Source organism: Mobula hypostoma, chromosome 28 (assembly GCF_963921235.1).
Source record: "Mobula hypostoma chromosome 28, sMobHyp1.1, whole genome shotgun sequence".
NCBI classification, from domain to species: Eukaryota; Metazoa; Chordata; class Chondrichthyes; order Myliobatiformes; family Myliobatidae; genus Mobula; species Mobula hypostoma.
The window spans coordinates 21,098,952-21,113,608 of NC_086124.1; the positions used below are offsets into that span (position 1 = coordinate 21,098,952).

The 14,657-nt window shown below is 54.6% G+C and overlaps 1 protein-coding gene across 1 annotated transcript in view; it reads left to right on the plus strand.

Annotated features, from left to right (window-relative positions):
- Positions 1-368: 368 nt before the first annotated feature.
- The window catches only part of gnl3l (G protein nucleolar 3 like), a 70,149-nt gene continuing 55,860 nt past the window's right edge, over positions 369-14,657 (plus strand). The window contains exons 1-3 of the mRNA XM_063034677.1: positions 369-390; positions 501-550; positions 4,078-4,176. Of these exons, the coding sequence (XP_062890747.1) occupies positions 378-390; positions 501-550; positions 4,078-4,176 (162 nt within the window). The 5' untranslated portion in view covers positions 369-377. The remainder of the gene's footprint in view (positions 391-500; positions 551-4,077; positions 4,177-14,657) is intronic.

The window sequence follows — 14,657 nt, forward strand, 5'->3', positions numbered from 1 at the left end:
CCCCCTACATCCCATCTCCCCCACATTTCTTCTCACCCCTACATCCCATCACCCCCCCACATCTCCTCTCACACCAAACACCCTACCTCAAATGGGGTTTATTTTTTTCTGCGGATGAGAGGGTGGAGGATTCTGAAGTATGTTAGTCTTGTTTCTTCTACTTTTCTGTATTTAATGGGGATGGCTATCTGGAGAAGACAGATATCAGAGTTGTATTGTACATGCATACTTTGACAATAAAACGAACTTTCAACCTATATGCCGTAAAGTCGCTTTTCAGTTGTCTCGCAACAATTCGGGCGCCCTTTGCGACACTACGGGCAGTCGCTGGCGTCGCTCGCATTTTCTCACTTTACGGCAGCGGGGAGCCGAGCAAGATGGCGCGCGGTGGTGAGTGGCGGGCCGTGGCGATTTCCCGCTCCCTCCAGAAGGGATGGCACTGCTCGCAATCCACCTCTTACCTCACTGACTCTCTCCCTCTTTCTCTCCTCGTTTGGCAGGGAAGAAGCAGAAGCTGCGGCGCCTCGCCAGGGCGCAGAGACGGAGCCGAGTGAGTAAAAGGGGGCAGACGCGGCGGCGTGGAAATCGAATGTAATGCGCAGTCGCATGGACTCACCGCGGGGCCCTTTGGGAGTTGTAGTGATAGTGTTCTGTGTGCCGGTGAGCCCAGCGTACATATAACTACAACTCCCTTCGTGCACCGCGTGGGTATGCTAGGATATTTGACTACAGCTCCCAGGCTGCGCTGCGGTTAAAGGTCCCGGGCACATGGCTGACAGTGTCATGGAATTTGTCCTGCCCAAGCATGGATGCAGTCGCACACTTTAATCCCATCATGGATCATACAATAGGGCAGCCCAGGAACCGGCCCTTCGGCCCACAATCTTGTACCGAACTAATTAGCTGCTCTCTCCCTTCCTATAACACTCTATGGAATTTGGGATCCCTAAACAGGTGTAACACCTTGCCCAAGATTGACCGTTACACCGTCTTTGGTAGAGATGCATCTCCACGCCCCCCCCCACCTAGGAAAGGATTTAAACATCGAAATTGTAGCCACCACTACCACTGCCTCAGGCAGCTAGTTTTATGCATGGACCATTCTCTAGGTGAAAATCTTTTCCCTCTAAATCTCTCCCCTTTCACCTTAAATCTGTGCCCTCTAGTTTTAGACTCCCCTCCCCCAGGGGAGAAGGACTGTGACCATCCACATTATCATAATCATAGTCATAGTCATACTTTATTGATCCCAGGGGGAAGTTGGTTTTTGTTACAGTTGCACCATAAATAATAAATAGTAATAGCACTATAAATAGTTAAATAGTAATATGTAAATTATGCCAGTAAATTATGAAGTAAGTCCAGGACCAGCCGATCGGCACAGGGTGTCTGACCCTCCAAGGGAGGAGTTGTAAAGTTTGATGGCCACAGGCAGGAATGACTTCCTATGATGCTCTGTGCTGCATCTTGGAGGAATGAGTCTCTGGCTGAATGTACTCCTGTACCCAACCAGTACATTATGTAGTGGATGGGAGACATTGTCCAAGATGGCATGCAACTTAGACAGCATCCTCTTTTCAGACACCACCGTGAGAGTCCAGTTCCATCCCCACAACATCATTGGCCTTACGAATGAGTTTGTTGATTCTGTTGGTGTCTGCTACCCTCAGCCTGCTGCCCCAGCACACAACCGCAAACATGATAGCACTGGCCACCACAGACTCGTAGAACATCCTCAGCATCGTCCGGCAGATGTTAAAGGACCTCAGTCTCCTCAGGAAATAGAGACGACTCTGACCCTTCTTGTAGACAGCCTCAGTGTTCTTTGACCAGTCCAGTTTATTGTCAATTGGTATCCCCAGGTATTTGTAATCCTCCACCATATCCACACTGACCCCCTGGATGGAAACAGGGGTCCCGGTACCTTAGCTCTCCTCAGGTCTACCACCAGCTCCTTAGTCTTTTTCACATTAAGCTGCAGATAATTCTGCTCACACCATGTGACAAAGTTTCCTACCGTAGCCCTGTACTTAACCTCATCTCCCTTGCTGATGCATCCAACTATGGCAGAGTCATCAGAAAATTTCTGAAGATGACAAGACTCTGTGCAGTAGTTGAAGTCTGAGGTGTAAATGGTGAAGAGAAAGGGAGACAAGACAGTCCCCTGTGGAGCCCCAGTGCTGCTGATCACTCTGTCGGACACACAGTGTTGCAAGCACATGTACTGTGGTCTGCCAGTCAGGTAATCAAGAATCCATGACACCAGGGAAGCATCCAGCTGCATCGCTGTTAGCTTCTCCCCCAGCAGAGCAGGGCGGATGGTGTTAAACGCACTGGAGAAGTCAAAAAACATGACCCTCACAGTGCTCGCTGGCTTGTCCAGGTGGGCGTAGACACGGTTCAGCACGTAGACGATGGCATCCTCAACTCCTAGTTGGGGCTGGTAGGCGAACTGGAGGGGATCTAAGTGTGGCCTGACCATAGGCCGGAGCAGCTCCAGAACAAGTCTCTCCAGGGTCTTCATGATGTGGGAGGTCAATGCCACCGGTCTGTAGTCATTGAGGCCGCTGGGGCGCGGCGACTTCGGCACAGGGACGAGGCAGGACGTCTTCCACAGTACAGGAACCCTCCGGAGCCTCAGGCTCAGGTTGAATACATGGTGAAGTACTCCACGTAGCTGAGGGGCACAGGCTTTGAGCACCCTGGTACTGACACCATCCGGTCCTGCAGCCTTGCTTGGGTTGAGACGTTTCAGCTGTCTTCTCACCTGTTCAGCTGTGAAGCCCACCGTGGTGGTTTCATGTGGGGAAAGGGTATAGTCATGGGAGCAGGGTGGGGGACTGTGAGGAGCGGTAGGAAGGGAGAGTGGAATATGTGTTGGTTGGGGGCCGACAACAGATGGCTCGTGTGGGGGATGGGCAGGGGTCACAATGTCAAATCTGTTAAAGAACAGGTTAAGTTCATTGGCCCTGTCCACACTGCCCTCAGCTCCTCCGTTGCTAGTTTGCCGGAACCCAGTGATGGTCCTCATCCCCCTCCAGACCTCTCTCATGTTGTTCTGCTGGAGTTTCCACTCAAGCTTCCTCCTGTACCTGTCTTTAGCCTCCCTGATCCTGGCTTTCAGGTCCCTCTGTATTACCCTCAGCTCCTCCCTATTTCCATCTCTAAACGCCCTCTTTTTAGCGTTCAGGATGTCCTTAATGATCTTATCTACACCCTCATGGTTTTGTAAAACTCTTCATGGTCACTCCTCAGCATCCTTCACTCCAGGGAAAACAGTCCCAGCCAGTCCAGCCTCTCCTTATAACTCAATCCCTCCAGTCCCGGGAACATCCTGGTGAATCTTTCCTGCCCCCTCTCCGGCTTAATGGCATCCTTCCGAGAGCTGGGCGACCAGAACTACACGCAATACTCTGAGTGCGGCTTCACCGATGTCTTGTACAGTTGTTACTTAACTTCCCAACTCCTGTACTCAGTGCCCTGACTGATGAAAGCCAACATGCCAAATGCCTTCTTCGCTGCCCTCTCTAGCGTCTCCACTTTCAGGGAACCGTGCACCTGTACCCCTGGGTCTTTGTTCCACAACACTCCCCAGGGCCTTGGCCTTTGCACATCCTGCCCCAGTGTATCTTACTGCAACACCTCATGCTTATCTGCATTAGGCGTTTGCCATTCCTCGGCACAGAGGTCCGCCCCTTCAGGATCACCAAAGTGTGGAAACGGGAGGGTTACTGATGACGGGGTGGGGTTAGGGCTCCAGTGATGTGCAGGTCAGGGATGAATCAAGTACAGTAATTCACCCCTCAATAGGTGGGTGAGAGGGGAGCAGATGGGAATGTGGGGGAAATGGTCTGTGGAAATGTGGCTAGCACCGTGCTGGTGGGCCGAAGGACCTGTTGCTGTGATGCGTGGCTCTGTGGCTGCACAGGTGTGGGGATTGAGAGCAAAGATGCCGTTCAGGGAGAGAGGAAAACCATTAGGACGATCTTGCGCGGGAGGGGACCGTCCACTGGCTCCGTCGCCAGGACTGGTTAAGCTCTACCAAATCCCACTCTCCTCTTTGCCATTCTCCCCCAGGGTCCGGGACAGAAGCAACTGAAAAAAGATCCAGGGGTCCCCAACGTGGCCCCTTTCAAAGCGCATGCACAGCACGAGGCAGAGAAGAGGAAGCAAAGGGTAAGAGTGCCGTCCACACTGGGGGCTGCTTGGCTCATTGTGCTTTAAAATAAGCTGTCAAATCTGTCCTCCCATGCACAGTTCCATCCCTCCATCTGTACCCTGACCGGTGTCTCTGAGTCCCTCTCTCTCGGGCAGAGATCTGTACCCTGACCGGTGTCTCAGTTCCTCTCTCTCAGGGGGAGATCTGTACACTGACCGGTGTCTCTCAGTCCCTCTCTCTCAGGGGGAGATCAGTATACTGACCGGTGTCTCTCAGCCCCTCTATCTCAGGGGGAGATCTGTATACTGAACGGTGTCTCTCAGTCCCTCTCTCTCTGGGGGAGATCAGTACACTGACCGGTGTCTCTCAGTCGCTCTCTCTCAGGGGGAGATCTGTACACTGACCGGTGTCTCTCAGTCCCTCTCTCTCTGGGGGAGATCTGTACACTGACCGGTGTCTCTCAGTCCCTCTCTCTCTGGGGGAGATCTGTACACTGACCGGTGTCTCTCACTCCCTCTCTCTCAGGGGGAGATCTGTACACTGACCGGTGTCTCTCAGTCTCTCTCTCTCTGGGGGAGATCTGTACACTGACCGGTGTCTCTCAGTCCCTCTCTCTCAGGGGGAGATCTGAACACTGACCGGTGTCTCTCAGCCCCTCTATCTCAGGGGGAGATCTGTATACTGACCGGTGTCTCTCAGTCCCTCTCTCTCAGGGGGAGATCTGTACACTGACCGGTGTTTCTCAGTCCCTCTCTCTCAGGGGGAGAGCTGTACACTGACCGGTGTCTCTCAGCCCCTCTATCTCAGGAGTAGATCTGTACACTGACCGGTGTCTCTCAGTCCCTCTCTCTCAGGGGGAGGTCTGTACACTGATCGGTGTCTCTCAGGGAAGATCTGTACACTGACTAATGTCTCACAGTCCCTCTCTCTCAGGGAGATCTGTACACTGACTGGTGTCTCTCAGTCCCTCTCTCTCTGGGGGAGATTTGTACACTGACCGGTGTCTCTCAGTCCCTCTCTCAGGAGGAGATCTGTACACTGACCGGTGTCTCTCAGTCCCTCTCTCTCAGGGGGAGATCTGTACACTGACCGGTGTCTCTCAGTCCCACTCTCTCAGAGGGAGATCTGTACACTGATCCGTGTCTCTCAGTCCCTCTCTCTCAGGGGGGAGATCTGTACACTGACCAGTGTCTCTCAGTCCCTCTCTCTCAGGGGGAGATCTGTACACTGACCGGTGTCTCTCGGTCCTTCTCTCTCAGGGGAGATCTGTACACAGACCGGTGTTTCTCAGTCCCTCTCTCTCAGGGGGAGATCTGTACACTGACCGGTGTCTCTCAGTCCCTCTCTCTCAGGGGGAAATCTGTACACTGACCGGTGTCTCTCAGTCCCTCTCTCTCAGGGGGAGATCTGTACACTGACCGGTGTCTCTCAGTCCCTCTCTCTCAGGGGGAGATCAGTATACTGACCGGTGTCTCTCAGCCCCTCTATCTCAGGGGGAGATCTGTATACTGACCGGTGTCTCTCAGTCCCTCTCTCTCTGGGGGAGATCTGTACACTGACCGGTGTCTCTCAGTCCCTCTCTCTCAGGGGGAGATCTGTACACTGACCGGTGTCTCTCAGTCCCTCTCTCTCTGGGGGAGATCTGTACACTGACCGGTGTCTCTCAGTCTCTCTCTCTCTGGGGGAGATCTGTACACTGACCGGTGTCTCTCAGTCCCTCTCTCTCAGGGGGAGATCTGAACACTGACCGGTGTCTCTCAGCCCCTCTATCTCAGGGGGAGATCTGTATACTGACCGGTGTCTCTCAGTCCCTCTCTCTCAGGGGGAGATCTGTACACTGACCGATGTCTCTCAGCCCCTCTATCTCAGGGGGAGATCTGTACACTTACTGGTGTCTCAGTCCCCCTCTCTCAGGGGAGACCTGTACACAGACCGGTGTCTCAGTCCCTCTCTCTCAGGGGAGATCTGTACACTGATCCGTGTCTCTCAGTCCCTCTCTCTCAGGGGGGAGACCTGTACACAGACCGGTGTCTCAGTCCCTCTCTCTCAGGGGGAGATCTGTACACTGACCGATGTCTCTCAGTTCCTCTCTCTCAGGGGAGACCTGTACACAGACCGGTGTCTCAGTCCCTCTCTCTCAGGGGGAAATCTGTACACTGACCGGTGTCTCTCAGTCCCTCTCTCTCAGGGGGAGATCTGTACACTGACCGGTGTCTCTCAGTCCCTCTCTCTCAGGGGGAAATCTGTACACTGACCGGTGTCTCTGTCCCTCTCTCTCAGGGGGAGATCTGTACACTGACCGGTGTCTCTCAGTCCCTCTCTCTCAGGGGGATATCAGTATACTGACCGGTGTCTCTCAGCCCCTCTATCTCAGGGGGAGATCTGTATACTGACCGGTGTCTCTCAGTCCCTCTCTCTCTGGGGGAGATCTGTACACTGACCGGTGTCTCTCAGTCCCTCTCTCTCAGGGGGAGATTTGTAAACTGACTGGTGTCTCAGTCCCTCTCTCTCAGGGGGAGATCTGTACACAGACCGATGTCTCTCAGTCCCTCTCTCTCAGGGAGATCTGTACACTGACTGGTGTCTCTCAGTCCCTCTCTCTCGGGGAGATCTGTACACTGACCGGTGTCTCTCGGTCCTTCTCTCTCAGGGGAGATCTGTACACTGACCGGTGTTTCTCAGCCCCTCTCTCTCAGGGGGAGATCTGTACACTGACCGGTGTCTCTCAGTCCCTCTCTCTCAGGGGGAGATCTGTACACTGACCGGTGTTTCTCAGTCCCTCTCTCTCGGGGGAGATCTGTACACTGACCGGTGTTTCTCAGCCCCTCTCTCTCAGGGGGAGATCTGTACACTGACCGGTGTCTCTCAGTCCCTCTCTCTCAGGGGAAGATCTGTACACTGACCGGTGTCTCTCAGTCCCCCTCTCTCAGGGGGAGATCTGTACACTGACCGGTGTTTCAGTCACTCTCTCACAGGGGAGATCTGTACACTGACTGGTGTCTCTCAGTCCCTCTCTCTCAGGGGGAGATCTGTACACTTACTGGTGTCTCAGTCCCCCTCTCTCAGGGGAGACCTGTACACAGATCGGTGTCTCAGTCCCTCTCTCTCAGGGGAGATCTGTACACTGATCCGTGTCTCTCAGTCCCTCTCTCTCAGGGGGAGATCTGTACACTGAACGGTGTCTCTCAGTCCTTCTCTCTCAGGGGGAGATCTGTACACTGACCGGTGTCTCTCAGCCCCTCTATCTCAGGGGGAGATCTGTACACTGACCGGTGTCTCTCAGTCCCTCTCTCTCAGGGGGAGATCTGTACACTGACCGGTGTCTCTCAGTTCCTCTCTCTCAGGGGGAGATCTGTACACTGACCGGTGTCTCTCAGCCCCTCTATCTCAGGGGGAGATCTGTACACTGACCGGTGTCTCTCAGTCCCTCTCTCTCAGGGGGAGATCTGTACTCTGACCGGTGTCTCTCAGTCCCTCTCTCTCAGGGGGAGATCTGTACACTGACCAGTGTCTCTCAGTCCCTCTCTCTCAGGGGGAAATCTGTACACTGACCGGTGTCTCTCAGTCCCTCTCTCTCAGGGGGAGATCTGTACACTGACCGGTGTCTCTCAGTCCCTCTCTCTCAGGGGGAGATCAGTATACTGACCGGTGTCTCTCAGTCCCTCTCTCTCAGGGGGAGATCTGTACACTGACCGGTGTCTCTCAGTCCCTCTCTCTCAGGGGGAGATCAGTATACTGACCGGTGTCTCTCAGCCCCTCTATCTCAGGGGGAGATCTGTATACTGACCGGTGTCTCTCAGTCCCTCTCTCTCTGGGGGAGATCTGTACACTGACCGGTGTCTCTCAGTCCCTCTCTCTCAGGGGGAGATCTGTAAACTGACTGGTGTCTCTCAGTCCCTCTCTCTCAGGGGAGATCTGTACACTGACCGGTGTCTCTCAGCCCCTCTATCTCAGGGGAAGATCTGTACACTGACCCGTGTCTCTCAGCCCCTCTATCTCAGGGGAAGATCTGTATACTGACCGGTGTCTCTCAGTCCCTCTCTCTCAGGGGAGATCTGTACACTTACTGGTGTCTCAGTCCCCCTCTCTCAGGGGAGATCTTTACACTGATCCGTGTCTCTCAGTCCCTCTCTCTCAGGGGGGAGATCTGTACACTGACCAGTGTCTCTCAGTCCCTCTCTCTCAGGGGGAGATCTGTACACTGACCGGTGTCTCTCAGTCCCTCTCTCTCAGGGGAGATCTGTACACTGACTGGTGTCTCAGTTCCTCTCTCTCAGGGGGAGATCTGTATACTGACCGGTGTCTCTCAGTCCCTCTCTCTCAGGGGGAGATCTGTACACTGACTGGTGTCTCTCGGCCCTTCTCTCTCAGGGGAGATCTGTACACAGACCGGTGTTTCTCAGTCCCTCTCTCTCAGGGGGAGATCTGTACACTGACCGGTGTCTCAGTCACTCTCTCACAGGGGGAGATCTGTACACTGAACGGTGTCTCTCAGTCCTTCTCTCTCAGGGGGAGATCTGTACACTGACCGGTGTCTCTCAGCCCCTCTATCTCAGGGGAAGATCTGTACACTGACCGGTGTCTCTCAGCCCCTCTATCTCAGGGGAAGATCTGTATACTGACCGGTGTCTCTCAGTCCCTCTCTCTCAGGGGAGATCTGTACACTTACTGGTGTCTCAGTCCCCCTCTCTCAGGGGAGATCTTTACACTGATCCGTGTCTCTCAGTCCCTCTCTCTCAGGGGGGAGATCTGTACACTGACCAGTGTCTCTCAGTCCCTCTCTCTCAGGGGGAGATCTGTACACTGACCGGTGTCTCTCAGTCCCTCTCTCTCAGGGGAGATCTGTACACTGACTGGTGTCTCAGTTCCTCTCTCTCAGGGGGAGATCTGTATACTGACCGGTGTCTCTCAGTCCCTCTCTCTCAGGGGGAGATCTGTACACTTACTGGTGTCTCAGTCCCCCTCTCTCAGGGGAGACCTGTACACAGACCGGTGTCTCAGTCCCTCTCTCTCAGGGGAGATCTGTACACTGACTGGTGTCTCTCGGCCCTTCTCTCTCAGGGGAGATCTGTACACAGACCGGTGTTTCTCAGTCCCTCTCTCTCAGGGGGAGATCTGTACACTGACCGGTGTCTCAGTCACTCTCTCACAGGGGGAGATCTGTACACTGAACGGTGTCTCTCAGTCCTTCTCTGTCAGGGGGAGATCTGTACACTGACCGGTGTCTCTGAGGGGAGATCTGTACACTGACCGGTGTCTCTCAGTCCCTCTCTCTCAGGGGGAGGTCTGTACACTGATCAGTGTCTCTCAGGGAAGATCTGTACACTGACTGATGTCTCACAGTCCCTCTCTCTCAGGGAGATCTGTACACTGACTGGTGTCTCTCAGTCCCTCTCTCTCTGGGGGAGATTTGTACACTGACCGGTGTCTCTCAGTCGCTCTCTCAGGAGGAGATCTGTACACTGACCGGTGTCTCTCAGTCCCTCTCTCTCAGGGGGAGATCTGTACACTGACCGGTGTCTCTCAGTCCCTCTCTCTCAGAGGGAGATCTGTACACTGATCCGTGTCTCTCAGTCCCTCTCTCTCAGGGGGGAGATCTGTACACTGACCAGTGTCTCTCAGTCCCTCTCTCTCAGGGGGAGATCTGTACACTGACCGGTGTCTCTCGGTCCTTCTCTCTCAGGGGAGATCTGTACACAGACCGGTGTTTCTCAGTCCCTCTCTCTCAGGGGGAGATCTGTACACTGACCGGTGTCTCTCAGTCCCTCTCTCTCAGGGGGAAATCTGTACACTGACCGGTGTCTCTCAGTCCCTCTCTCTCAGGGGGAGATCTGTACACTGACCGGTGTCTCTCAGTCCCTCTCTCTCAGGGGGAGATCAGTATACTGACCGGTGTCTCTCAGCCCCTCTATCTCAGGGGGAGATCTGTATACTGACCGGTGTCTCTCAGTCCCTCTCTTTCTGGGGGAGATCTGTACACTGACTGGTGTCTCTCAGTCCCTCTCTCTCAGGGGAGATCTGTACACTGACCGGTGTCTCTCAGTCCCTCTCTCTCAGGGGAGATCTGTACACCGACTGGTGTCTCTCAGTCCCTCTCTCTCAGGGGAGATCTGTACACTGACTGGTGTCTCAGTTCCTCTCTCTCAGGGGGAGATCTGTACACTGACCGGTGTCTCAGTCCCTCTCTCTCAGGGGAGATCTGTACACTGATCCGTGTCTCTCAGTCCCTCTCTCTCAGGGGAGATCTGTACACTGATCCGTGTCTCTCAGTCCCTCTCTCTCAGGGGGGAGATCTGTACACTGACCAGTGTCTCTCAGTCCCTCTCTCTCAGGGGGAGATCTGTACACTGAACGGTGTCTCTCAGTCCTTCTCTCTCAGGGGGAGATCTGTACACTGACCGGTGTCTCTCAGCCCCTCTATCTCAGGGGGAGATCTGTACACTGACCGGTGTCTCTCAGACCCTCTCTCTCAGGGGGAGATCTGTACACTGACCGGTGTCTCTAAGTTCCTCTCTCTCAGGGGGAGATCTGTACACTGACCGGTGTCTCAGTCACTCTCTCACAGGGGGAGATCTGTACACTGAACGGTGTCTCTCAGTCCTTCTCTCTCAGGGGGAGATCTGTACACTGACCGGTGTCTCTGAGGGGAGATCTGTACACTGACTGGTGTCTCTCAGTCCCTCTCTCTCAGGGGGAGGTCTGTACACTGATCGGTGTCTCTCAGGGAAGATCTGTACACTGACCAATGTCTCACAGTCCCTCTCTCTCAGGGAGATCTGTACACTGACTGGTGTCTCTCCGTGCCTCTCTCTCTGGGGGAGATTTGTACACTGACCGGTGTCTCTCAGTCCCTCTCTCAGGAGGAGATCTGTACACTGACCGGTGTCTCTCAGTCCCTCTCTCTCAGGGGGAGATCTGTACACTGACCGGTGTCTCTCAGTCCCTCTCTCTCAGAGGGAGATCTGTACATTGACCGGTGTCTCTCAGGGGGAGATCTGTACACTGACCGGTGTCTCTCAGTGCCTCTCTCTCAGGGGGAGATCTGTACACTGACCGATGTCTCTCAGTCCCTCTCTCTCAGGGGGAGATCTGTACACTGACCGGTGTCTCTCGGTCCTTCTCTCTCAGGGGATGTCTGTACACAGACCGGTGTTTCTCAGTCCCTGTCTCTCAGGGGGAGATCTGTACACTGACCGGTGTCTCTCAGTCCCTCTCTCTCAGGGGGAAATCTGTACACTGACCGGTGTCTCTCAGTCCCTCTTTCTCAGGGGGAGTTCTGTACACTGACCGGTGTCTCTCAGTCCCTCTCTCTCAGGGGGAAATCTGTACACTGACCGGTGTCTCTCAGTCCGTCTCTCTCAGGGGGACATCTGTACACTGACCGGTGTCTCTCAGTCCCTCTCTCTCAGGGGGAGATCAGTATACTGACCGGTGTCTCTCAGCCCCTCTATCTCAGGCGGAGATCTGTATACCGACCGGTGTCTCTCAGTCCCTCTCTCTCTGGGGGAGATCTGTACACTGACCGGTGTCTCTCAGTCCCTCTCTCTCAGGGGAGATCTGTACACTGACTGGTGTCTCAGTTCCTCTCTCTCAGGGGGAGATCTGTATACTGACCGGTGTCTCTCAGTCCCTCTCTCTCAGGGGGAGATCTGTACACTTACTGGTGTCTCAGTCCCCCTCTCTCAGGGGAGACCTGTACACTGACCGGTGTCTCTCGGTCCTTCTCTCTCAGGGGAGATCTGTACACAGACCGGTGTTTCTCAGTCCCTCTCTCTCAGGGGGATATCTGTACACTGACCGGTGTCTCAGTCACTCTCTCACAGGGGGAGATCTGTACACTGACCGGTGTCTCTGAGGGGAGATCTGTACACTGACCGGTGTCTCTCAGTCCCTCTCTCTCAGGGGGAGGTCTGTACACTGATCGGTGTCTCTCAGGGAAGATCTGTACACTGACTAATGTCCCACAGTCCCTCTCTCTCAGGGAGGTCTGTACACTGACTGGTGTCTCTCAGTCCCTCTCTCTCTGGGGGAGATTTGTACACTGACCGGTGTCTCTCAGTCCCTCTCTCAGGAGGAGATCTGTACACTGACCGGTGTCTCTCAGTCCCGCTCTCTCAGGGGGAGATCTGTACACTGACCGGTGTCTCTCAGTCCCTCTCTCTCAGGGGGAGATCTGTACACTGACCGGTGTCTCAGTCCCTCTCTCTCAGGGGAGATCTGTACACTGATCCGTGTCTCTCAGTCCCTCTCTCTCAGGGGAGATCTGTACACTGATCCGTGTCTCTCAGTCCCTCTCTCTCAGGGGGGAGATCTGTACACTGACCAGTGTCTTTCAGTCCCTCTCTCTCAGGGGGAGATCTGTACACTGAACGGTGTCTCTCAGTCCTTCTCTCTCAGGGGGAGATCTGTACACTGACTGGTGTCTCTCAGCCCCTCTATCTCAGGGGGAGATCTGTACACTGACCGGTGTCTCTCAGTCCCTCTCTCTCAGGGGGAGATCTGTACACTGACCGGTGTCTCTCAGTCCCTCTCTCTCAGGGGGAGATCTGTACACTGACCGGTGTCTCTCAGTTCCTCTCTCTCAGGGGGAGATCTGTACACTGACCGGTGTCTCTCAGTCCTTCTCTCTCAGGGGGAGATCTGTACACTGACCCGTGTCTCTGAGGGGAGATCTGTACACTGACCGGTGTCTCTCAGTCCCTCTCTCTCAGGGGGAGGTCTGTACACTGATCGGTGTCTCTCAGGGAAGATCTGTACACTGACTAATGTCTCACAGTCCCTCTCTCTCAGGGAGATCTGTACACTGACTGGTGTCTCTCCGTCCCTTTCTCTCTGGGGGAGATTTGTACACTGACCGGTGTCTCTCAGTCCCTCTCTCAGGAGGAGATCTGTACACTGACCGGTGTCTCTCAGTCCCTCTCTCTCAGGGGGAGATCTGTACACTGACCGGTGTCTCTCAGTCCCTCTCTCTCAGGGGGAGATCTGTACACTGACCGGTGTCTCTCAGTCCCTCTCTCTCAGGGGGAGATCTGTACACTGACCGGTGTCTCTCAGTCCCTCTCTCTCAGGGGGAGATCTGTACACTGACCGGTGTCTCTCAGTCCCTCTCTCTCAGAGGGAGATCTGTACACTGACCGGTGTCTCTCAGTCCCTCTCTCTCAGGGGGGAGATCTGTACACTGACCAGTGTCTCTCAGTCCCTCTCTCTCAGGGGGAGATCTGTACACTGACCGGTGTCTCTCGGTCCCTCTCTCTCAGGGGAGATCTGTACACAGACCGGTGTTTCTCAGTCCCTCTCTCTCAGGGGGAGATCTGTACACTGACCGGTGTCTCTCAGTCCCTCTCTCTCAGGGGGAAATCTGTACACTGACCGGTGTCTCTCAGTCCCTCTCTCTCAGGGGGAGATCTGTACACTGACCGGTGTCTCTCAGTCCCTCTCTCTCAGGGGGAGATCAGTATACTGACCGGTGTCTCTCAGCCCCTCTATCTCAGGGGGAGATCTGTATACTGACCGGTGTCTCTCAGTCCCTCTCTCTCTGGGGGAGATCTGTACACTGACTGGTGTCTCTCAGTCCCTCTCTCTCAGGGGAGATCTGTACACTGACTGGTGTCTCTCAGTCCCTCTCTCTCAGGGGGAGATCTGTATACTGACTGGTGTCTCAGTCCCCCTCTCTCAGGGGAGACCTGTACACAGACCGGTGTCTCAGTCCCTCTCTCTCAGGGGGAGATCTGTACACTGACCGGTGTCTCAGTCCCTCTCTCTCAGGGGAGATCTGTACACTGATCCGTGTCTCTCAGTCCCTCTCTCTCAGGGGAGATCTGTACACTGATCCGTGTCTCTCAGTCCCTCTCTCTCAGGGGGGAGATCTGTACACTGACCAGTGTCTTTCAGTCCCTCTCTCTCAGGGGGAGATCTGTACACTGAACGGTGTCTCTCAGTCCTTCTCTCTCAGGGGGAGATCTGTACACTGACTGGTGTCTCTCAGCCCCTCTATCTCAGGGGGAGATCTGTACACTGACCGGTGTCTCTCAGTCCCTCTCTCTCAGGGGGAGATCTGTACACTGACCGGTGTCTCTCAGTCCCTCTCTCTCAGGGGGAGATCTGTACACTGACCGGTGTCTCTCAGTTCCTCTCTCTCAGGGGGAGATCTGTACACTGACCGGTGTCTCTCAGTCCTTCTCTCTCAGGGGGAGGTCTGTACACTGATCGGTGTCTCTCAGGGAAGATCTGTACACTGACTAATGTCTCACAGTCCCTCTCTCTCAGGGAGATCTGTACACTGACTGGTGTCTCTCCGTCCCTTTCTCTCTGGGGGAGATTTGTACACTGACCGGTGTCTCTCAGTCCCTCTCTCAGGAGGAGATCTGTACACTGACCGGTGTCTCTCAGTCCCTCTCTCTCAGGGGGAGATCTGTACACTGACCGGTGTCTCTCAGTCCCTCTCTCTCAGGGGGAGATCTGTACACTGACCGGTGTCTCTCAGTCCCTCTCTCTCAGG